We start from the raw sequence: 25,461 nt of genomic DNA, 5'->3' as shown, positions 1-25,461 counted from the left end.
ACCTCCCGCAGGTAACGGCTCGTGAAGGCCAGCCTGTGAATTTTCTGTGTCGAGCCGAAGGAGAACCTGCACCTGCTATTGTCTGGATTTCCCCACAGCGCAGACGGATCACAACTAAGAGTTCAGGGCGTATCATTGTCCTCCCAAGTGGCACCCTGGAGATCCGCTACGCCCAACTCACTGACAGCGGAACCTACATCTGCATTGCCAGCAATGCCGGTGGCAATGACACCTACTTCGCTACGCTCACAGTGCGTGGCCAGCCGCTGGACGCCGCCTCAGCCTTCTTTCTCAACCGCTCGCTGTACAGCGGTGAGTTCTTGAACGACACAAATCTGAACAACACACGGGTATTCCTCAAGTTCACCTTGGACCTGACCACCATCTTGGTCTCCACGGCGATGGGCTGCATCACCTTTCTGGGGGTGGTCCTCTTCTGTTTCCTGCTGTTGTTCGTGTGGAGCCGGGGACGCGGCCAACGCAAGAACAACTTCACAGTGGAGTACTCTTTCCGGAAATCTGAACCCGCCACCGGGCCCACCTCGGGAGGGATGAGGAAATTCAACATGAAAATGATATGAAACAACGCAGCCAGGGTTCCCTCGGGGGAGGCATGAGCACGTCCCAAAAACGTGTTTGACACACGCAAACGCACACAGCCACTGACTCGCAAAGAAGTTTAAAAGCACAATCCAACTTCCCGTCCATGGCTCCATTCAAAATTTGAGTGCCCGCATAAAAAACGGAGCCATGAAGTGATTTGGTTTGATCTGTGAGTGAAAACAAAATGATCCTGATCTCCCTGTCTCTCTGTGGTTTTATTCAGCATGTGGTGAGAAACATGTTTGAGTGGTATTGTAAGGAACTAGAGTGTTGAAAGATTTGAAAGAGCTGCTTGTTGTCCATGCTTGATAAGAATAATAACATTAAGCATTATAGGAGATAGGTTGTGAACTGGTTTGATTACTGAGCTGTGGAAAACTGGTGGTCCTGTCTTTCAGTTATATTAATGAAGAAATAAAAAAGCAATTCTTTTGAATCAAACATTTTCTCTATTGTGTTGTGTGCAGATTTTAGTGTGATGCACGGAGACCTGGTCACCATCCACATGTAGAGTTTGTAACTATGCTCTTGTTAAGAGTCGTGCATGTAGAGTTTCATTCGAGAGTTAAGTTGTAAATTGATATCGCTAAACAAAACACATGGTTTTTAAATAAATTCAGTCAAACAACCAGCTTTATCGATTCTGACCACATCTGAGCAGTGAGGAGGATGATATTGGGTCAAACACTGTATTAACATTATCATGTGTCAATTGTTTCAATGAACAAAGGCTCAGGGGATGTAGACGATTATCTGAGTGTAATATCTTGTAAGAAGGAATGGATTGGGATCATTCACCTAAATGACAATCCGTCAAAATATTGGCCTTTTCTTTGCGAGATTATTCAACAACATTTGCTGTGTGAGTTTGGGACGAGCGCACTAGCCATGAGCTGCTGTGGCTGCCCGTGGCCCGGAGGGTTTGGTAAGGAAGTCAAGACCGACGTGCACGGGCTGCTACAGTAGCCATAGCAACCAATACAATAGAGAGCAGGGGAGGGACAGGGCATGGTGGCCATAGGAGGGTTGCTCGTGGAAAGGGGGAGGGAAGAAAAAGAAGTCAGTGTGACCTCTGCTTCCCCTCCCTTAGATCACAAGCCCCGATCGTGCTCTTTCATCAACAGGAGAGGGACGACCCACCGGCCTCCGCTCCCCTGTCCCTGCCCTCTGCTGTGTTGGTGGGCATCTGACCTTCCCAGTGCTGCCAGGGGGGAGCAGCCTGGAGAGTCGGGTCACACTCAGAGGCAGATAGAGGACACACAGCAACACTATGGAGGTGTTCACCTACACACTCATCCAAGCAGTGGAACCCACACATAGCAACACATGTATAGCACCTTTTCTCAGGAAAAGTGAAATAACTAGCCAACAGAGCGCGTGTGACAACACATGCTGTGTTAAAGTATTACATTCCAGCAATACTGTTTGTAGAACCATGAAGCCAAATCAGAGAGAACTGAGGTAAATCTGTGAGTGAAGAAACAAAGCCATAGGATCTGTATGTTTATTTTTATACTAGTGTGTGTATGATTTAGTTATATGAAATAATATTACTGCCACTGCCATCTTACAAGCTGTCGCGATGATCAAAAGGCCATCTGCTGTCACCGGGCCTGCGCAGCGTTGTACCTCGTAACACACACGCTCACACAAAACCAACATAAAGGTTGTTTGAATTGGAGGAAACAACAATCACCGTCACACATGAATAAACATACAAATTGACAACACGCCGCAGCCCCATCGCCGAGTGTGCCGCCAACTGATCTCTGTCTGCCTCTGAGACGGCAAATGCGCAAAATGTCTCTGCCCCCCTAGCCCAGTGCATTCCCCCCTCCTCACCCACACCCCTAAACCCCCAACCACCACACACCCCCCACTGGGTCCTCCTTTGGGAGGGGTCCCTGGCTGGAGATCGAGGATTCAAATGTAAATGAAGTCGTGTTAACCCTACCCACGCCATGTGCATCGTATAGTGGAGAGTAGTACTGTGGTTTTAAAACGCAACAACAACAAAAAGACAAAAAAGATTCTTTGAAGTGATCCTTTGTTTCCTGTTAGTCCTCCATTTTTATTTTCCTCAGTTGTTGTTCTCCGTGGCCTTTTGGCTGTCGACCCCTTTAAGGCTCCTTGTCCTCCGTGAGGGACTGTTCTGTTCTCAAGACCAAATCATTTGAGTCCACTTGACCCCCCGATCAACTGAAACTAGGAAGAGCTATAGCAAGATCAAGGAACATCTGACAGACATTTCCCAGCTCGTCTTTAGTCGGTTATTTCCTACGTTTAACGGCGCCACCAGTTTAAAGTCACTTGAGAGCTTCTCAGGAACTAAGGAAGGATTTCCCACACTAAGCTTATTCCTTGTTTAGACTGAAGATTAAGACAAACCTTACCTCACCTGGCACATAAGGCTTTTGCACACTAGATGCATTTTTGTCTCGCGATTAATTTGCACATTATAAGCAAACCTGTCAATGCAGCCTTTTAAATCCGTGAGATTATTTCGCGAAGCTATTTTGCGAACCAACCAATCAGAATGCATATTGTTGATAATGTCACATTTTGAAGCAGTAACAGTACTCCTCTGATTTATTTAATATGTTTGTCTTTAAAAGGATACTTACTTGCGAGTGACCCAACTCCTGTCAGAGATAATAAATCAACCACTTGAGCTGAATGAACAGCCGAGACTGACGGGACCTTCTTCAAATCCTTCTTATCCAATACTTAAGATAAAACTACGGTGCCAGCTGTTGCAGCAGTTCTTCGATGTCCGACAGACATCCTGTAATACGGACATCCTGAAAAAAAATAAAATTAAACGCACCAGATTATCATGATGATCCCTTTTATTTTTAAATTCTCATGATGTATTCATTGCGGTTGAAGTGAATTGACACGCGAGTCAAAATTCGCATTCGCTATTTTGTGACATTTATTTGTCTTGCCGTTCATGTACAAAGGCCATTAATCAAAATGTTATTTAAGATTGATGTAAACTTCAGATTCAAAATTGCATTCCTCCAATTCTATAATATTTTTTAAATAACATTAAATGGCTAAATGGCAATAGAAGAAAGACTCTTATTGTTCATTATAGGGATTTCTAATAGTCTTGTTTCACTTTAAAGGATCAGACTATTAAAAAGTTGATCCACTGATCTAAAGCACACGTCCAACACAGTTTAAGCGGGTTGGGATTAATTTGGCCCATGTATAAGTGAAACTCAAATCTTAAAACTTTTTGCAAAATAGATCCGGCAATCTCCATTTTTGTCCCTGGTGAAGAATGATGAAACCTCGACTTCTGTGTCCGGATGAATAACTGAACACTCGTTAAAAATTCATGAGGCCAAATGAGAATAGATGAATACATTGGCCTGGTTTATTTTTTTTAACAACGCTTTTAACATTGTCGACGGCCGGTTTTCGGCTCGCCCGGTGTTGAGAACAGGACGCTGCCCTCACAGACGTTTCCCCTCCCTGAGCCAACCCCCTGTTTTATGTTTCCATTCCCTGGTATTTCTCAGTGGAACGTAGGTTTAGAAGACAATGAGAATGTCTGTAGTGATTGTTGATGGTGTTATTGTGTAGGCATCAATCACAAATGTAAGCTTAGATGAGGGTGTGTTTCATTTTATGATCTTGTCCTTCTCCCTCCTTCCTCCTCCCCTCTTTAATGTTTCCCGTCTTCCCCCGCATTTCTTCCCGACCCCTCGTTGTCCCTGTTCACAGTATTAGGCTGGAGTATGGTTGTGTGGTAGTAGACACGTGTTCTGTGTGGTCGGTGAGTCGGTGTTGTCGTGCTGTGATTTGTTGCTCCCCGTGGTGCCATCGAACATGGAGCATCGGTTGGATCGGTGGAGACAAAAGATGAAAGGGGTGACCCAGGTTCCTAAAAAAAAAAAAAAAAAGATAAAAAAAGAATGAACATTGATTCCCATTTCACACCCTGCCCATTCCTACAGACCATTTCTGGAACTTTCCCGCTCTGCACAGTGCCACTCGGGGACCTTTCTCTGGATATGAAAACCCATGGACTGTAAATGTATGTATTTTCTCTGCTGACATCTTGTCACTTTAACTGTCACATGTAGAAAGGGGGTCTTCAGTTGGGTTGCTGTGGGGCCTCAGTCACTTCCTGCACTTGTTAAGAGAGCAGACTATTCACACAAACCTTTGGTCAGGGTTGGAAATGAGCACTTTTTATAATTTGAGGCTCCACAAGTCCTTGAAAGTGGAAGGCACTCATTTCCCTTCCTACTAAATGCTCCTGCTACTTAAATTATTTTTCAAGTTTTTGGATTACGTTAGTCATTTAATTGATTCAGCAAGGTCGATTCTTCAGCAGTTCTCCTCAGAAGAAAAAAATGCCAGTGTGCGTGGCTTTTGCAGCAAAGCAGACTCTTTGGTGTTTGTAGTTGCCGGCGAAAAAGCTCGAGCCTGATTCTTCTCCTGCGTCGTGATTCTTGAGAAAGTAGGCTGAGCAATCCCCCCGCTACCTCCTGTGGTTCGACCTTGCCTCGGGTTGGTGTAGCGTAGTCTAGACGCCCCATATACAGCAGCAGCGGTACTATTAGGGATGCCTTCCAGGGGGGGGGGGACGCTTCAGATATGCAGACCAAAATAAGACAAACCCTCAGACGCTGACAACCAGAGCGTCCTTACCAGCCAAACATGTATGATTCATCAGTTTTTGAATGGTACATTTTTAAGGGGGCTTTGTAAAAATGTTAGCCTCACCCTTAAGACGGCATCTCTACAGCCTTCTGTCATTCCTGACTCCATATTAGCTCTAAATGAATCCATCTCTTACTCCGGATCCTACAGCTGCTGTTGTGATTGGATTAGACTTGAGATGAATTATCCGAGCTGAGAGGAGCATTAATGGGATGACGGAGGAGTGTGCTCAGCTGACTGGGTGATTACTTGGCTTGTTAGGCTCATTTCCATAGCATACCTCTTTTTTTTTAAAAAGGGTGTCGCACAAACACTGGAGGCTGAATCCATGCTGGTATCTCAGCTCTTTCACATCTGTTGAGTAGAAATATGTAAATACGACATGTCACGTATGACCCGACATGTAGCGGAGCACTGCTGAAGGATTCTTTTATCTAGAGCACCTTGGACAGTGACCGCTCCATCTTAACCTTGACCAGAGCAAGTGCGAGTGCCCACCCCCCCCTTTCTACGTGGCAATACTGACCCCCAGTGGTCAAAGGGAGCAACGGGCAAAAACTTGGGACCATACTGTTGCAGCTGATGTACCAGTATTGTATGTGGAAGGAAAATAAACCAACAGCTCTGGGTCTCATACAGTGAAACACTTTAAGAGAGCGAATTGACTGTTAGTTTCACGGGTCAGTACTTCGCTGATTGTGTTATAGCCATAAAGTGACGATCTCCTCTGCGCTCTGGGTGTCTCGGAGCAAAGCCTTGCTCTCGGGCCGCCTGTGTGGGCAGAGGCATTATCGGGACAGGCCTCCCCGTCTGGTCAAGAGCAACAAACCTGGCCTGGTTCTAGACAAATGCTTGACAAATGATCCCCCCCCCCCTTCTGACTAAAATATCACTGCATCATTGTTTCTCTGTACAGGACCGAGAGCTGGTCGCCAACTGACCGGTTCTTTCTCTCTGGTGGTCTTAGCAGGTTTAATCTATGCATGCCTTTTGTAAACAGTGATTGGTCTTGCCAAACTCTCACCTGCACTTGTACGGAGAGCGATGGGTGCCATTGTCGCTGGCCATGGGACTGGTGGAAAAAGAGCATGTGAGGCCATCCAAATGTGTTGCACCTGCGTTCACCAATACTTAAATGAGCGTTCATCTCACGAGAGAAACTTTTTTCTTTCTTCACTTGGGATGATTGAACAGACACACACACACACACACACACACACACACACACACACACACACACACACACACACACACACACACACACACACACACACACACAGAGGATCCGTTCAAATATGTAAACTGTAGATAAAGCGATTGATATTCCAAGCAGGACGGTGGGACTGATCAATGCAGTATGGGGGATAGGATTATTAATGGCATACTTGCATTGATCTATCTTGAACCTCGTCACTGACCCAGAATCCATCTGGAGTAGGAGGAGGTGTACAGAGCTCTCCCAGACCTGGTTGGCACTCATTCCTAGGTTTCCATTATACCGTTTCAAGACAATTTTCCTCCTTTAAGAACGAGATGGTGCCGGATTCCGACTTTATTCTCCAGGTCTGAGCCGACGTGACGCTCTCTCGCCTCCCCTACTCCTCAGAGGAAAGTGTCTTTGGTTTAGCTCTGTATTTGTTGGAGCCCCCTAATGGAAAACACTGAAGTGTATCTCTCAAATTCGGATGGGGTCCACTTATCCTCTCCCTCTCTCCCTCTCTCCCTCTCTGCCTCTCTCTCTCTCTCTCTCTCTCTCTCTCTCTCTCTCTCTCTCTCTCTCTTTTTTTTTCTCTCTATCAGCCTGGCACCGACCTCGTTATACATTTCAGAAAATGTTTCATCGATCACTTTATTTTTGCACTTGTGCATATTTTACGCGTCCGTTACTGACTTCTGAAACCTAGGAATGGGTGCTGAGCGCTCCAATTAAATACAGAGCTAATATATGCAGAAACGTTGTAAATGTCACAATAGTGACTGTTATACAGCAAGAAACAAATTTGGACTCTCCTCCTCTCTGGCTTCACGCACATCTCACTGCACCTCAGTTGTCACATTTCTATTCTGGATGTGTTGATCCTTGGACGGGAAGAAACAGAAAGTGTACATATTAGGTATATTAGCCATATCACGTCATCCAATCTGTAGACCTCCTTGCCATGTCTGACAGAGGAAAATGACTGTTGAACTGTAAATAGTGTAGGTATAGAAATATATAGGATTTAACATGCTGCTTCTTTTCTCCAGGGATCACCCACATTGTGCTCAGTCCCATGGCTGCTTGGTCTCAAAGGGAAGGATAGGACAATAATGTACTTGTCTATAAAAGACACACACGAGTTCTTTTTTTTATTTCAATGTGTGTTTTATATACCGTCTGTCTTGTAAATTAACTCCTTTTTCGTCATAAAAGCATGATGTGACTCTGTCAGCTGCGTCCTGTGTCCCTCTTTGTTGTCGGCTTGTGTCACCTGACGTTCAAACCAAAGGGCTGAGGTTAAGAAAACACACACACACACACACACACACACACACACACACACACACACACACACACACACACACACACACATGTTACACTACTTTAATATGATTGTTGAATGTTTGAGAATAAATGTGAAACTGAAAGTGTTGAAAATTAAAAACAAAAGATAATATAAATATAGATATATGTAGATATAAATGATGTGTTCAATAGATACACGCTACATTTAAAGCTGCTATAATGAGTAGTTTTTGGTTAATAGTGGAACATACCACTTGTGTGTGAAAGAGGTTGCTCATTTTGACAAAACCACACAGAAGTGTCCTCAGCTCTCAGGAGGTTTTCAACATCTCTAGGGTCATTGGTTTAATAAGCAACATTATTCAACATTCTCATGTAGGCAGCAGCAGGAAACAGTTTTCAACCAAAAAGCTACATTACAGAGACAGATATCAATTATAGCTGGTGAACGTTGTGCAGCATTTAGCTGGAGGGTCAGACGTTTCCTTCAGGAGTTGGTGTTGACCAAAAACTAAAAGAGGAGTAAAGCCAAGTCCAGAAGAATGTTAGTGTTGTTCTTTAACTGCTGGATGTGTACATAAGTAACTATTTGCCTACAAATGTCTAAACAAGCCTTAAAGTTGATGACATGCCAGTGTTGTATTAACAGCTCATTTCCCCTGCTGTCAAACAGACAAAAAAAGTTGTATATTTAAACTGACACTTTGACCCTAACCCTTCATTACAGATTTAGAATCAGCATTTTTTTATTTTACAATTGTTAAACCAAATAAGTAATAATAAATACAAATTTCTCAATATCTTCCCCAGAATTTTAATAAAAAATATAAAATCCATATGAGATGATAAACCTTCTTTTAGGATTCTGCTCAAAATGTAGCTGTGTGATGGATTTAAAGGGCCACCTGGTGCTGAAGCATTAAGTTTCCTTTAATATAAGGTTATGTTTTCACCCCTGTCTGTTTGTTGGTTGGTTGGTCTGCATGTGTGTTTCTTACAAGACTACACTAAAACGACTGAATTACCACGAAACTTGGTGGGGGGGATGCAGTGTGGTTCTGGGAAGAGCAAATAAGGGGGTGAATCCAGGAATTGTGAGGTAGGATATATTTCAACATTTTCAATGATTTCCCAGAGAATAATTCATGAATCGAGTGAAAAAATTAGACACGTTTAGAAAACTGATATTAATGAGTGTGTGAAATACTTAGTGCCATTCTAGTTTGAACAACTGATTTTAGACCAAACCATGAAGCCCTTGACCAAAAGTACATAATAGTCCTATGTACGTCATATGATGTACAGATGTTCGCCACCAGATGGCAAAAGAGCACCACAGTAAGAGACCATCAGACAGAAAATGAAAGGCCAGTCAGCCAATTGCTTGTTTTTTTATTTGTTTTAGTCAAAACACACAATTTACCCATACTGGTTTTCACTTAGTGTATTAATTGTCCCATGACTTGATTCTAACTCCACAGGCTGAGGGCAGAGCTGACAGATTCACTGTATCTCTGAGATGAGCGTCAGAAGAAAGGCTCTGTGTGTGTGTGTGTGTGTGTGTGTGTGTGTGTGTGTGTGTGTGTGTGTGTGTGTGTGTGTATGTGTGTGTGTGTGTGTGTGTGTGTGCAGGCATTTGATCAACATCTTCGATTAGTTGTCCACTTAACAAGCCAGACCCCCACCACCACCTCCCTCATAGCCGGGGGAGGGTCCTAGGTGCCTTGGCCCCCACTGTAGAGGTCATTCTGAAGAGGTTAAAGGTTACCCCACACACACACACACACACACACACACACACACACCGATCCATCTGAGAGCCGTCCTTCCTCCGTTCTTCCCATCTCTCCTGTGCAGTCAGGTTCTCTGCCCTCCTCCATCGCTCTCTTTCTCTCTCCCTCCATTTTCCCCCACTCGGTCTCTGCTCTATTTGAAATTGATTGTCTTCTACCATCACAAAGACACTTGGTTCTGATTGATTGATTGGTAAGGGAAGAGGAAGAGAACATCGACACTGGGGCTTCCAGAGCTATGTGGTCTGTCTGAAGGGGGAAAAAAAGCAAATGATCCCATTTTGATGCAGCGGAAGAAACCGTATTTCAGCTGCCCGGCTGTCTGTTTGTTTAGCCTCCTAAAGCAGGCAAACACCCGGGCCGATCGAATTCAGATTGGAGCCGAAACACGGGAACAAAACAGAGCAACTCAAACACAGACTCATGCTCACACTTATGTGATGAAACAAGCGGTAAATACAGATACAGACAGAGGAAGTGTGAAGAGGGGGTTACAACAGGGGGAGAGAGAGAGACACAGTGATGAAGCTGATACACATACAAATACACATTTTTATACAAATACACAGAAAGCACATAAAAGACAACAAAGCTAAAAAAAAGAATGTAAAGATCATTTGGAAACCAAGACCAGTAGATTTCTCCCTGTTTCTCCCCCTCTCCTCCACCTGTAGAGGTACAGTTCATCCTGCAGTTTATATACACTTACATAGTATCCATGCATAAAAGAATTGCTCATCACACCCCTAATAACAGAGGTGCTTCGGTTGGATCTCTTTTTTTAATATGGGAAATCACTTTAACACACATAGGAGACAATCTTCAAACACAAAAGAAGCCAAAAAATGATGCAAAACAGAAAGGAGTGTGTCCTTGACGTCTTATTTGATGTTTTCAATTATTATTCATGATACATTTTCTGATTTCTTTCTTTCTTGGTCACATATGATTAATTACCCTCCATCTTTTCCCTGTATACTCCTCCCAACTGTTTCTTTCTTAGTCTCTCTCTTAAAGGACGGCGTGCAAACCTACAACAATGGCTAAAAAAGATGTTAAACCATAAGACACACTCTCCTTTAAAGAAATACAAAACAGAACAATCATGTCGCCGTGTGACTTCAATGTCACTCTCATTGCTAAACATTGTCATTATTGTTTCACTACATTACCTTTACAATAAAGATTTGAGGTATATCGAGATGAATTGTCTACACGTGCCTGCCTCGCTGCGATGCCACCCTGGACGCAGGGACCAGCTAAGAGGTTTTGGGTGGATGGGGGGGGTCACCGGTGGGTGCTCATTGGTTGATTTTAGAGAAGGTTTAGATTTGAGTCCGTGTAATCAGAGGGCTTTGTAAACTGCCAGATACACAGACACACCCACACTCCGATTATAAATTACACAAAAATATCTCTGGTGGGAGTGTGTGTGCGTGTGTGTATCATGGAGGGGACTCAGTTAGATGACATCTTATCAATATGTTTTTAAAAAATGGCGGTAAGCAATCTTTTCCCATAATTGTGAGAAAAAAAAAGTTCTTTCAGAACAAAAGTGGCTTTTTAATGTCATGAGGAGCCCTCCAGTGTTTCTCCCCCCTTCACCCAGTGTGTGCCCCCCTTTACTTGTGTGATCACCTGTGGTGTGTGTGTGTGTGTGTTCAGAGCAGTCCAACCCTGGTTGAAGGAAAAAGGCACTCAACTCTTCCCACATAACAAACACCTCTGTGTGTTTGCCATGCGGCACGACTGCTCTGTTTGTGTGTGTGTGTTGTGTGTGTGTGTGTGTGTGTGTGTGTGTGTGTGTGTGTGTGTGTGTGTGTGTGTGTGTGTGTGTACGTGCACATAGGAGCATATCTGCACCCATCATGGAATCTGCATTGTGTGTCTTGGCATTCGTGTTGTGTTTGCTTGTGTGCATGTCCCAAGTCCAGTGTGAACTCAGCAGGCTTGAAGTATCTTTGGTATTGATGGCTGTGTCACAGTCCACTCTATTCTGAGAGGGAAGCCACACACAAACACACACACACACACACGCGCGCACACACACACACACACACATGCACACAGCTGTTTCCATGACTCTTTGGTTTTGGGCATAGACTGTATGTATAGACAGACGACAAAATTTCTCCCTAAGAAAGAAGCCAAAGCATCTGGATCGCCACCTACAGTGGCTGTTTGCAGCATAATCCATAAACCCTGCCTCCTCCATGTTAATTGATTGAATATGAACCAAATGAAAAAGTCAAAGTACTTGTTAAATACATTTTTCACAAAGATGGTTTTGGTCATTGTAGGTTGGTCTTATCACACTGATGTATGTCCAAGTGTCCATTTTCAGGTAGGTTTGGATTTAATTCGTTATTTGACGGTATGTGAATGACAGCTCAGATTGCCTCATGATTGGTCGAGCATGTATATCGATGGGACCTCCCTATCACAGGTCCATCCCCCGATTGCTACTGCACCAGACTCTGCCTCCAAATTTGCAAGATGGCAGCGTTCATATCCAGAATATTTTGGCTTCATCTCCAGATAGTGGGAGAAAGTACAGACGTGTCGTCCATCTTTTTTTACAGTTTATGGATTTGTGTCTGATTTTCAATCATCTGCACTAAAAGTCTACAATGTTTTCCCCATCTGAACTCTAGTAGAAGTCCTGCATGACACCTCGGACATGGAATCAGTTATAGTGCACCACATCACGACCAGAACCTGATCTACAGAGGAATGTCATCCGGATGGTTCCTACCAGTCTGATGACGGGCCTCCTGCCTGGTGCTCCTGCCTCCTCGGCTGCCCCCTTCTTCCTTCTGTCTGCTTCTCCTCTCTAATATGATTATCTCCCGCTACAAGATGCTACACAACCAGTGGCTTAGCCCACGAAACAAATAAATAAAAAGGCATAGATAAAATGAGGCGGTTCTCATGGTAACCAAAAAACGCTATCAGCAGAGGAATGCAGTGACAGTCCAGTTCAAAAGGGGTCAAAGTTCAGAGATCAAGGAAGAGGTCCTTTTCGTCCAGACAGTCCATCACACAGGTATTCACAAATATGCACAGTTAGTCACTTGTGGTATCTCCTCCTTGTCTGTGCATAGGATCAGTCTATGACGTGTTGATTCTTCTTTTTTTTTTCAATATTGAAGTTTTTTTACATTTGGTTGACAAGGTGCTTCTTTACATATAGTTTCAGCACAGCATAGCACAATAGTCATGAGAGAAACCATGTGTCTATGGTACTGATATTACCCGCATCAATAGTAAGGAGGGAAAACGAAAGAGAAAGTCACAACAGGAGGGGGGTTAGCAAGAGAGTAGATAAATAGAGAATAGATAAGACAAGAGAGAGATGAACTCAAAGATTATTTACAGACATTTTTCATTGTGTTTCACGCCGCGTCAATGTTTGGTTCTGAGGTATGGAATAGGCTACATGCCCGTATAGTGCTCGCAGTCTGAAGGTTGTAATGACGCAGGCCAGACACAGTGGGGCTCGTGGCGAAGGAGCGGGCCGCGCCTGTTCTCTGATTATCATAAAGAGGCAAACATCATTGGCACTCGGGATCCTATATTGTGACGTTTGACCTCTGTGTTTGGCCACTAGAACAGAGCAGACCCCCCCTCCCCCCTCCCCCCTCCCTCCCTCCGTTTACTCCCTACACTCCGGGACGACACCTTTGGAACGTGGGGAGCGTCGTCCCAGTTTGATTGTTCTCCTCTTAACCTGAAATTATCCTCTCATGTGGCTACACGGGCTGTGGCCATGTGTAGCCATACAACAAGTCTTAAGAAATAAACGTTCTAATATGTATAAAAGGATGTCATGTGTGTTTGGTGTCTGCGGGGCTACACTTATGCTTGAGTCGAGTATTGGTACCCGTGTCCTGTTAGAAATCTGCAGTGCAGGCTGTGATGTGGGCCTGCTGGAGATGTGAGCTGTAACTACGGCAACATGCTCTCAACATGTCCAGAGGTGGTTTGAATGGACAGCAGGTGGCACTGTTACTCTGAAGTGGAGCAAGGGGAATCACTGCAGAGGAATTACAGCCCTGGATCACATGCAGGACGTGAACATTGCACACGCATGGCACACGCACACACACACACACGCACGCAGTGATGCAGAGCTGCTAAGTTGAAGTGTGTGTGTGTGTGTGTGTGTGTGTGGTAAGAGGGTCAAAAGGACCTGGCCAATTGACACCCACGCACACGCAGCTTTCAATCAGCCACAGTGCGTGTTACTGAAATGACGAGTGGTTGATCACGGCCCAGCAGAAACGTGTGCTGTGTGATTTCTGGCTGATTTGTGAAGAGCAACGTGCGGCACAGGTTCCCTGTCTCAAAGCTACCGGTTCCTTGTCATGAGTGATTCTTTGGTGTGTTTAAAATCCTGACACCCCCTCCCCTCCTCCCCTTTCGAGGCTCAAACACAGGCCCACGGTGCGGTGTTTGAGTGTGGATGGATTTTCTTTGGTTTTCAGGTGGATTCTTTTAAGAGCCACGAGTGGAAAGCTACTGGATCTTTGGTTTGAGGAGTCACAATTTGAGATGCGTGTGAGGCCCCTACGAGAATAACATTCAGATTCATAAAAAAACACGAGGAGCTTTGAGAAGATCTGATTCATCTGCACAAGTCCTCAGCACTGTGAGCAGGTGAATCAGATGATCTGAAGTACACATCCTAAAGCGCTGCAGGATCAGAGTTACAGCCCATTGGTTTAGTGAGAACCCCCGCCCCCCTCCCCTCCATCCCCCGTGCATCCGTGCAACAATCTGTCCTGCCACCGTCAGGCCTTAGAAAACGTGGTCGCAGAGGAGGTACCGGGTTGGATCTGTGAGGTGTTGTTGTTGCTGTTGCCGTGAGGCGTGTGCACATGGCCGTGCATCCCGTGGCCAAGCTCCTCTGTGGTGCCCCAGCGGTCCGTACAGCGGCGGCGTGAGTTCATGAAGAAGTTGGAGACGGTGGTGAGCTCAAGGCCCAGCTGCTGGGAGATGGTGATCTGCATCTCTTTGGAGGGGCGGCGGTTCTCTCTGAAGATGGCTACCAAGGTGCGACGCTGCAGGTCGGTGAAGACCAGTCGCTGCTTCTTTGGCACTTGGCTACGCTCTCGTCCTCGGTCCTCCTCCTTACGTTTACATGCTGGAGAGAGAGGGGGGGACAGGCAGAGGAGAGAAGACGGACAGAGAGGAGAGTTTTATTGCTACTGAGATATTCAAAGCTCCTGTAAAGTTCCAGAATAGATCATCTTTAGAAGAGAAACAAATGATGCAACATATGAGGACATGGTCAGGGTTGGATGTTTTAGGGGCCTGATGATGATCTAAAGGAAAATAACAAAGACATTGAACTGAGTGAGGGAGTAATCCGAGGGTGAAAGCAAGATGCAAGATTGAATATGAAAAATAATGAATGTTTAATGTTCTGTGAATTGTAATATTTCATTTAAATGGGTTTGATTACTTGTTCAAATGTAAAGTAGGCCTATATCATGAGCTTATAATGTGACGGTAGAGGATGCAGGCGACAAAAAAGAGAGAGTGGAAAGTGAAAAGGCAGAAAGGAAAGCAAGATGGCAGATGGTCACATTCTGAATGTCAAAATCAGAGATATTTTATCATGAAATCTCACTTAAACCAGTCTCCCCAAGCACCAGACCACCTTCAAAGACTTACAGCGGCTTTTGCATTATTAAGCCTTTAAATTGTTTTTCACAATAGCATTAAAAGACATCTGAAACCTGCTCGACAGTCAATTGTCTTTATCTTCTTGTCACTTTTAAATGTGGACTAGGTTTTTGTCCACAGCAGCTTCAAACTGGTGAGACAGCTCTTTGTGTTGGTGTGTTCGAGTACACTCCAACATCGCAGATTCAAGACTCTGTTGTTTGTTTGTTTGTTTGTTTGTTTTGCACCTAAGAGACAAACTAATTAAATCATACTTTTTTCCACGAACATGAACTCTACACTCATAATAAAGCTTGTGGATGCAAAATTGCATATTTTTGAGCAACTGAGCATCAGCATCCAGATGTCGAGCTCTCCTTAGATCACTTTCTTTATGTCCCCTGTCTGTTTACAGCTGGCAAAAATGTCGAGGATGATAATTTAAGATTCAAACCTCTAGAAGTCAATTTTCACAGTGCAGTGACATGAAGGGAAAACAGAGGTCAGTCTGTAGGATGTGAAATCAATCTAAAAACTTACAGAGGGCACTAAGCTATAAGCAGATAGATATCAGTGATATAAAGTGGGTGGATAATGGACCACAACTTAGAAAACCACAACAAGCATCATTTACAGTCAGTGCAGTGGCCACAATGTGGAGGAAGCACGAGTTTATATGTCTATATTCTGTTTGAACTATTCAGTGTAATTTTATTCTGCACCCAAATGTTCTTTATGCACAGAAGAGCACTTTTTAGAGCCTGCTGTGTACTTGTGGTGTGGCTATAGCGATGCAAAAAGGTTCGGGTGGCACATAATAATGATGCAATTAGAATCAGAACGTACATGATTCTTGTTGTTGTGGGTTTGTACCGTCATGGTTGAATGCACTTATTGTAAGTAGCTTTGGATAAAAGCGTCAGCTAAATTAAATGTTATGTAATGTAAGGTCCTTTTGCTCAAGTTTCCAAGATGGAACAAGTGCGAGTCACATGTTTGTGTTAATAATGTTCCCACTTTTCATGTAAGCCATAGCACTATCACATGTCAACCAAAGGTGTCAACGTTGGCCAGAATTAGTTTTGTGCTATTTGGGCCATATTCACCATTTACCACGGATTACACCTGACCTAGAGCACTGCTAGTTTGTCAAAAAAGGCCCACATTTGTTTTTGGGACATTTGAGCTACATTTGCTATTTAACAAGTCGGCCACTTAAGGTTCACATGCAGATTAACCTTTGCCTAGATCACCGCCCTTTTGCCAAGAAAGGCCGACATTTGTTTTGGGAGTGCATCATCACTGCCTGAAGTGGCCCACATCCATATGCTGACACAGGGTACTCATCTTGGAAACACTTGGATCAAACAAAAGTGTGTATGTGCTTTTAATCCCTGCAGACTTGTAAAGTGTGGTGATTGTATATTTTAGTGCTGTGTATTGTAATTCATTTATTCTATATTTATAGCGATATGGACCTATATGAGTGTGAAATATATCTTAACTAACTTCACTCTGTAATGATGAAATTCTCCTGGGGCTAAATGAGGCTATGGGGGGTAAATTGTTTTCACTGTGGGCCTGTGTGTTGAAACCGGAGGAGCGTGATGTGAAATGCTGACAAAGAAGCGCTCCTCCGTGCCTGGATGCACCGTCAGATGGCTCGGCTCTCCGGCTGTGGAGACTGGAGGGAGTCTGTTCTGTTCTGCTGCCCTAAAAAGCTGCAATGATCGATTTTCCGCGGTTTTCTCCCGAACACGTGGTCCAGTAATCAGGGCTCCCTTCCCCACCCGATCGATCCCCATCGATCCGCGAGACCCGAGGTGTGTGTGTGTGTGCGTGCGTGCGTGCCTGTATGTGTGTGTTGGGTAATATAGCTCAAGAGCGCGCTTCGTGACAGACAGATAGAAATTGTTTATCCGTGGAAGAACAAAAGAGAGATGTGGCAGTCATCCAGTCTGAGAGCTCTGGAGGAGGACACAACAATGTCTCTCATCTGTGACCCTGGTTGTTTTTTATTTGGGGCTATTAAGAATGGAGAAAAGTGTGCGTGTGCACGAGGTATGGTCTGTGGGCGTGCGTGAGAGAAATAAACAAAGTCCTGACGTGTTGGTGCACATGTGTGGAGGAGGAAAGGGGGGGGGATGAGATGAAGGGGAAGAGAGGGAATAAAGCTGGCTCCAGTGTGGAGGTGGTGTATGCAAATGATTGATGACTTTACAGCAGGTTTAGACAACAGCAGTAAACAGATTTGACTGTGAGTGGGGTGGGGGGGGGATCAATATAAATGTGCACATGTGTATGCATGCATGCCTGTGTGTGAGCGTGCATGTGTTTGAATTGCCATTGTTCATGCTTTGTTACTGCAAGCAAAGCATAATTACAAGAACCCCCCACCCCCACCCCCACCCCAACGGCAGCACATGGAGGTGACGTGTTTGTCCCTGCAGCAGCAGAGCCTCCACTGATACATCACTCCATCCCTCGTCGACTTCTTCAACTCTGCTTGTTTTTCTCAATTGTTTTAATTTGCCCTCAGATTGATAGCCCCCCATATTGATTGATCTGCACTTCAGAACCATTTCATGGAACGTTTATTCAATTGGTTCAGGCCCAGCCATGCCAGAATCTCCTCACGGCTCTTTAAGTGCTGTCTCCAACCCAACTCAATACTCCCTAATGTAATGACTGAATGCTAGTGCTAATATAGTGATAATTTAATATGTAATGCCTGTTTTCGAACAACTCGTGCTACCGGCCATTTTACAATGCCAACACCACTCTGGTTCTCCTCCATCAGCCCGAGTGCGGCTCCGTGGCTCGGAGGCCTCCACAGCAACACATCCGCCGTCCTAACCAAGTGAAGCCAGGGGAGTTAGCAAAAGGCCTGCGAACCTGCATGGTCAATACATATTGCAGATAATCAATAGGTCCATATCAAATGAGAGTCCTCTGGCCCCGTGGACATCCCCAGCAATAAATAGGACCACGGGGAAGGGAAAAGAGGGAGCTGCTCATTAAAGACACCCCTCAGGAGACGAGCAGCACACGTTTGTGGGCTATCTTTAGGTGCCTCATTACCAAATGAGCTTTTCTGAAGAGACAAGGCAGGGGACGACTCGGCGGTCTCAAGTGGCACTTGCTCACGTCGCCTCTTTCATACGCCCCTGGTGTCAACGATGCTAAAGGTATCAGCCAACTGCCACTTTGCTTAATCTCGACCTCTTGTGGGTCCAAAGATTAACTCGCTAGCTGTGCAGCGTGTTAAGTTGCACTCGTGGCTCCTTTTAAGAGCAGCTCTGCTTTATCACTTAAGTGGCTGCTATTGTCCCGACCGTGCACTTACATGTGAAGACGAGTGGGTGGATGTTGGTTTTTTTTTGCCTGTTATTGCAGCACATGTCAGTATGTGAGAGGAATTTACAACCAAAAGCAAAACCCACTGCTGTTCATTCAGTATGTTTCATGTTTCCTCAATTTGGTTTGATTACCGAATAGCAAATTCACAACTACATGTATTGCTGCCCTTTAATTGAAAAATAAAAAATTCACATGCAAAATGTGTTTTTTTTTACCAGAAACATGAGTCCTTCGTCACTGAAATGTCCATTATCACTGTCTCCAGATCAACAGACTTGTTCACATAGAAAATCTTTCCCTCTTCAACATATGAGTTTCAATGCAGCTTTCTGCAAATTCATCTATCTGCAAAAACATATATTTTTGATAAGAGGAGGCCTTTCACTCTCAGTTCCTCACACTCGCAGTCAAGAATAACAACAGTTGATTATAGCTACAGTGTGTAACAGGCGGAATTACACAACAACAGGACCACAGACTTGAACTCGGCCATCTTTCTGTGAGAATGTGTGGATGTCACATGGCAGCGAGATGTCATTTAAGGTGTCTCGTTGACATTACACACACATGAAACTGAGATGTGGGCCTGATGCTCCAAACACATAGAAACAAAAACACAACAATTAAAGAAAAAAGAAAAGGTTAATAGGTGTGTGTGTGTATGTGTGTGTGTGTGTACAGATGAGACATGAGGGGAGGGATGTTGGGGGTGGCAGACGGTGAACTAACCGCACCGTGCTGCTGCTAGTGGTAGTCGACGCCTGGACGGAGGGATGAGATCGGGCTTTGTGTGCGGTGAGACGGGCCCTCTCCCGCCCTGGACGGACTACTGCAGGCGAGAAACAGTTTGGCGTCAATCACACCCCTCAGATGGATACGGTTATTGATTAAATTGATCATATTATAGGCCCATTCATTGATGGGAAGTTAAAAAAATAAAAAAAATAAAAGACGCTCGAATTGCCCCCCCCCCTCCACACCCGCATTACAACAACACACAGCAGCGGAGAAACCAAAGCGTCCCTTCAGCCTTAAAACACTCCCCCATTGACCAGGATCGGGTTATTTGAAAGCTTTCGTTTCTTTGTCGATGTAAAGCCTGTGTTGTCTTGTTGAGACGAGTGATGGGCAGCTGCACAGTCCGTCACATGCACACCTACAGTCTATAAAACCTCTGCTGATCCATACTTCCCCCCCGTCTGCTCTATTTAACACGGAAATCACAAAATATGAATGTTACATTTCCCCACAGAGAGCACAGGCTTCTGTCAGACATGCGGAGTTTCGATTTTTTTTAACGAATCTCGTAAAAAATAGTTTCTGAAACGCTTAAAACATTTCATAAAAGTGTGATATTAAACAAAAGATGCATTTTGTCTTAGTCAGGCTGCTGATGTGGTCGATGTATACAGGGGTTTAAATGCGAGGGATTTTAAATTTTAATATTTAATTTGGTCTTCTTTTCCGTAAAAAAAAACGTGGGATCTTTCATTTGCGGAGAATAGTGACAACAATGTTTGGCTGAAATACAAAGAAATGTGCGGCCTGTGGCAGAATACCTACAACCTGCTGTTTGAAATATGAATGTAAGCCCGTGTGAAGCCATACACTCTAAAAACTAATAAATGTAAAATCTCAGATTTTGAATGTAAATCTGGGTAAAAATTCAAATTGTGTATTCCAATTATAATTGTTCACTTATAAAATTTGTGAAATTTTCTCTTTTAATAAATGAAAAGGGGAATTTGTATGATATGGTGTTAAAATGAGGCTCAAATGCAAAAATATATTCAACCTGTCTGTGTTTATGTCAATAAAGTCTCTCCTACATAGAACTATAGCCTGTATAATATAATAATGAAACCATTTTCCTGTGTAATAAATTTCCCGGGGTTGAGGATATTAAAGTTGAAATTGGAAAATGTTCTACTTTTATCATCAGAAAACTCTAAATGTTTGTCTGGTGTTTTCATCTTTAACCCCAAACTGTGTGAGACATGAAGGTATAGTTAACCGAGGTTTTTCAAAACAAAGTGAAGCTGTTCTCCAAAATTAGAGCTTGAATTAACAAATGCATCAAATGCACAACATCGCTGCGGCATGTTTGCATCTTATCTTAATGATTTAAATCACACCTCAAGGGAAAATGGAGGGGGGATTGAATATCTGTGAGGAACTGGTTCAAATATTTCTACCTCCTGAAATGTTGCATGCATAAAACATATGCTGTGATTAGAATGATTGGCTCATGGTTATTTAGTGCCACAACTATCTTATTTCATTAGGTGCATGATACAAAAGGGTGTTTCAAATGTTGGGCTTGAGGTTGTTTTACAGTTTGTATATGCTACTGCATGTCGAGCTTGTTCACTGAGTATGTTATAAAGTCTGTAGATTTTATAGGTCGTGACACGTTAACCCTTATTTACTGAGTGTCCAAATATTTCACAGCGTGCTGTGTGCCAGTGTGATGGCTATGCAAGATGAGGTATGCCTGTTACAGAGACAGGGATGACCAGAGAGCAGCGATGAAATCAGGGTGGAAGGCAGAGGATCTGCTTTGCTGATGCTGGTTCAGAGCCAGAAGAGCCAGAAGGGGGGAGGCAGGGAGGGAAGGAGAGAGAGAGAGAGAGAGAGAATGAGAGAGCCGAAGAGAGCAGAAGAGAGGAAATCAATACCGATTCAGAACGAGTCAGATAAGCCTGAACAATGTATAGTGCAGACACACTCTATAACCCAGTCACACACACATATGTGCATGTGGAAGCACTCACACAGACACACACACACACACACACACACACACACACACACACACACACACACACACACACACACACACACACACACACACACACACACACACACACACGTGTTTGCATGCCTCCATAAAGACATATTACAATCCCCATAAAGCATAGCAACCTTTAAAATCAAATGACATCACAACCTTGGATTGCTTTAAGGATTCGCTGACATGAGCAGAAAACACTCATTACTACAACTCGATAGGCAACTGGATGCTCTGATGCTCTTTGTCTACTGTAAGATGCTCTTCTCATGTTGGTGTTAACACATCAGCCTCCCTGCCCTGCAGGTTTCACTATAAATATTACAACCTCTTTCCAGCAAATTCCCAGATAGGTTTGTTTTCTTGCTTTGTGTTCTGATGTGAGTTTTCAGCTCTGTAAGTCTACACTATCCCCACATGGTGTCAGATCTGTGCTATTGATATTTCACAGGATGTTTGGGGTGTAAACAGCGTTCTTCAAAACCACTTACACGCCCTCAGCCGTGGTGTTTAGGCAGCGATACCATGGTGTGTGGTCCTCCACTGTTAACCACAGATCTGACTTTGCTTACCTAGAAGATGCTGTTACATGCGCTAACACTACCACTACCACTCTCTTTCCTCCCCCCTCTCCTTCTCCCTTATACTTATCAATTATTAAGGTCGGTATTGATCCTTTCACTACCCTGCCTCTATCTGGCTGTTCACACAAAGCCCAAACCGGCCTGCCCTCACTCAATCAATGGCATCTCCCCAGCTCTTCCAGCTCTTTTTCCACATGCCAGTTTAGCTTTTTCTCACTTTTGCACTTAAGCAGCGGGTGCCGACGGAAGTTTTGTACATCCCAATTTGGTCCATTTGAAATCTTCAGAAAACATGAGGAACGGCAGACTGGCATTAATCTTTCATGGCACAAGCAAGTTTGATGGGCATTCAAAGATGGAGCTGGTATAAGAGAGAGACAGAGAGAGACAGAGAGAGAGAAAGGGAGCAGGAAGGGCGGAAAATGGCTGTGTGCATTGTTTGACTTTATGAAACATGTTCTCCTCGCCCTCCTGTCAATTGTTTGGCTTTTTGATATTTTCAAGCCCAGCAACCTGCCAGCCTGTTGCCAGGTTAACCAGTAAAAAATTAGTGATGTTATTTTCATATGCTGCGGAGAGAAAGAGAGAGGGAGAGAAAGAAAAACAGAGAGGGAGAGCACCAAGGAGAGGAAGAGAAGGGGGTTGGGAAGGGGAAACAGCCGTATTGATCTCCTATGTGCAAAGCCAGGCAAACACTGAAAGGACAGAGCTACACTATTAATGACACTCACAGCCTCGGCTTCTAATCCTTATCTATCTATCTATCTATCTATCTATCTATCTATCTATCTATCTATCTATCTATCTATCTATCTATTCATCTATCTATCTATCTATCTATCTATCTATCTATCATCTATCTATCTATCTATCTATCTATCTATTTATCTGTATATCTATCTATCTATCTTCAAAACAAAGTGAGGCTGTTCTCCAAAATAAGAGCTTGAATTAAGAGAAACAAACACTGATAGGACAGAGCTACACTATAATTGACACTCACAGCCTCGGCTTCTAATCCTTATCTATCTATCTATCTATCTATCTATCTATCTATCTATCTATCTATCTATCTGTCTGTCTTCAAAACAAAGTGAGGCTGTTCTCCAAAATAAGAGCTTGAATTAAGAGATGAATCAAATGCAAAACATCACGATTGCATGTTTACGTGTTAACTTAATAATTTATCTATCAATATATCTATTTACTCATTAGACATTTATTCTTCTGAGTTGATGAAACCATTTTTTCACCACTGTGTCACTGTTGTGATTGAAAATTTGCACTAATGTTTTCCTTATTCTCATCACCCAGGTTTTTGTTTTTTAGCATCTAAAATAAGATAAAAAACTCAAACCTTCTGTATATTCTCTTGTCCATATACCTTGTCCCTGTTACCAATCCCAGTCCCAGCTACAATCAATATTTCATCACAACTGTTCATGCAGCTTAACGTTGCCTTGAAACAGATCCAGGGATCATATTGGCTGGGTTGGACTTACATTTTCAATAACACAACCTGTGTCTTTTAGTAGTTTTTTTTAATCTGCAATTGCAATAACTGCATCATGCATTCATTCAGTGACATTCTGCTGATATTTGAAGTCACATTTGAATTTGGTCTCCACTGACAACGCATGTGGAGGACGCGTCTGTCCGTGCGTAAAACCCTCACACTAATAAGTTGGAGCGATCATACAGTGTCTAAATTTAGAGCTTTTACACCAGAGTACTAAATGAAAAGCCGGAGAGACCGTGCGGTTATTGCGTCTTTCAGCTCCGATATGAGTATCGATCCGTGTGCCACATTTAAAAGGGAGAGTGGGAACTGGCGTATTGATCAGGCAGCCTGGGGTCACCCCGTTTCTCCTGCGCGCAACTGGTTGGCCCAGTGGTCGCACCACCGCCGCGGCTGTGTTTATGGTCCGACAGAGAGAGACAGAGGGGGAGAGAGAAGGCGTTGAGGGAGGGCAACTATTTCGAGGTTTATTGTGAATCAATGGCGATTTGCTATGTGCCGATCAAAAATATAGACCTACGATTTTAGACAACAACAGCCCGCTTAAACGCAAATGTACACGCCCAAAGCAGTCATAAACATCACTGGTCTCCAGAGATCTAAATGAACTACAATTAAACCTGCTCTCTTGTTGTTATATTTTGTATAGACGTGTTGGTTTCGGGTTGTAGGAAACAGAGAGGGAGTTCATTTCAGTGGTGAAGCCGCTGTGCCCTTTATTTTGGCCGGTGGAGCTGTCCGTGGTGCTGAATCTTTTAGAACTGCTTTAGTTCCTGTTTATAGTTTAAAAAGTAACGGTGGGAGGGGGCTGGTTGTTACTTAAGACTGATTATGTGTATTGTGAAATATTAATTCAGAGAGGGAAGTATCTTACCGGCGAGCCGGAGAGCAGACATCCGCTGAAACTCGGGCTCCTGCAGCCACTTCCACATCCTCCTGAAGGTCTCCCGGCCTGACTTGAGCTTACTCCAGGGTTTGGGGTTCCGTAGGAGGTCTGAGAGGGTCCCCTGCGACCGGCTCAAGATCCTCTGGGCGAATATGGCCTGCGGGATGGAGTATCGCTTCAACTCGGCCGTTATCCTCTGAGCTACCTCCTTTGTGTTGATCTCCTCCGCTTGGGTGTTCGACCCTGCTACTCCCTGGCCGGCTCCGTGGCCGTGCCTATCCCGGTCCCCGAGCATCACCGCGCCATTCACCTGGGAGTGGAGATGACTGTGCGGGTGGTGGTGCATGCCGTTGAGGTTGGGGATCATGCTGTGGCCGTGACCGCCTAAACTCCTCGCCAGGTGATCTTGGTCACTTCGGGACAGCATGGAGGCGTGGGACTCAAAACCTGTCACCGGAGAGATCATCTTGGCGTCGGCGGAGAGGTGCGCACTCGGACCGTATGCTGAAAGCGGTTGCTGGGAGTTGTGCAAAGAGCCCAGTCCGCTAGACAGAGGGGAGAGCGAGCCGTGGCCCATTCCAGAAACGGACATCTCTTTGGGGTAGTGACTGTACAGGTTGCCCATGGAGGCGAGCCCCCGGTGGTCCTCCCGCATCAGCGTGAAGCTGCCGCTGACGTTCCCGGCAGAGAGTCGTTGATGGGCGGCAGCGTGGTGGTGCGAGTGCGGGTGGTGGAACTTATCCGAGACGGTGGATATCGGAGGTAGATGCTGCAGGGGCGTCAGGGTGGTGTACGTGTTGCTGAGGCTCATCCCGTTCTCGCACATGCTGATGGACGGGTGCAGGTGACCGGAGAGCCCGGACGGGTCTGTCCGGTAATCCCCGCCGGAGCCATCCAGGAGCGAGCCCATGCCGGTGACCATGGCTGACCGTGCGCCGGGGGCGTGCGAGACCAGATTCCTGGGTGTGGAGCTGGGGGACGGAGACGGTCGTACGTGATGAGAGCTCATGAGGTCTCCCACCTGGGAGTGCGAGGAGACGCTGTGAATGTTCTCCATGGTGAGCTCCAT

General features: G+C 44.6%; 2 protein-coding genes across 2 annotated transcripts in view; one reads left to right on the top strand and one right to left on the bottom strand.

Moving 5' to 3' along the window:
* Positions 1–7,714, top strand: part of LOC118117865 (leucine-rich repeat and immunoglobulin-like domain-containing nogo receptor-interacting protein 3) — a 38,975-nt gene extending 31,261 nt beyond the window's left edge. Inside the window, exon 4 of the mRNA XM_035170484.2 lies at positions 12–7,714. Within this exon, the coding sequence (XP_035026375.1) occupies positions 12–581 (570 nt within the window). The 3' untranslated portion in view covers positions 582–7,714. The remainder of the gene's footprint in view (positions 1–11) is intronic.
* A 6,661-nt stretch (positions 7,715–14,375) lies between these two features.
* On the bottom strand, positions 14,376–25,461 carry onecut3b (one cut homeobox 3b). Its single transcript, XM_035170771.2, has 2 exons — positions 24,381–25,461; positions 14,376–14,728 (listed from the first exon to the last, which is right to left on the bottom strand). The coding sequence occupies exons 1-2, from the start codon at positions 25,459–25,461 to the stop codon at positions 14,376–14,378; spliced, it is 1,434 nt and encodes a 477-aa protein (XP_035026662.1).

The sequence above is a fragment of the Hippoglossus stenolepis genome, chromosome 11 (assembly GCF_022539355.2).
Source record: "Hippoglossus stenolepis isolate QCI-W04-F060 chromosome 11, HSTE1.2, whole genome shotgun sequence".
Lineage (NCBI taxonomy): Eukaryota > Metazoa > Chordata > Actinopteri > Pleuronectiformes > Pleuronectidae > Hippoglossus > Hippoglossus stenolepis.
Note: the sequence above shows the minus strand (reverse complement) of the source record. Positions and strands in the feature narration are given on the sequence as shown.

Coding starts and splice junctions, on each gene's coding strand:
- onecut3b (XM_035170771.2), bottom strand. CDS start 25,461: ATGGAGCTCACCATGGAGAACATTCACAGCGTCTCCTCGCACTCCCAG. Junction 14,729..24,380: donor GTCTGCTCTCCGGCTCGCCG/GTAAGATACTTC, acceptor CTCTCTCTCCAG/CATGTAAACGTAAGGAGGAG.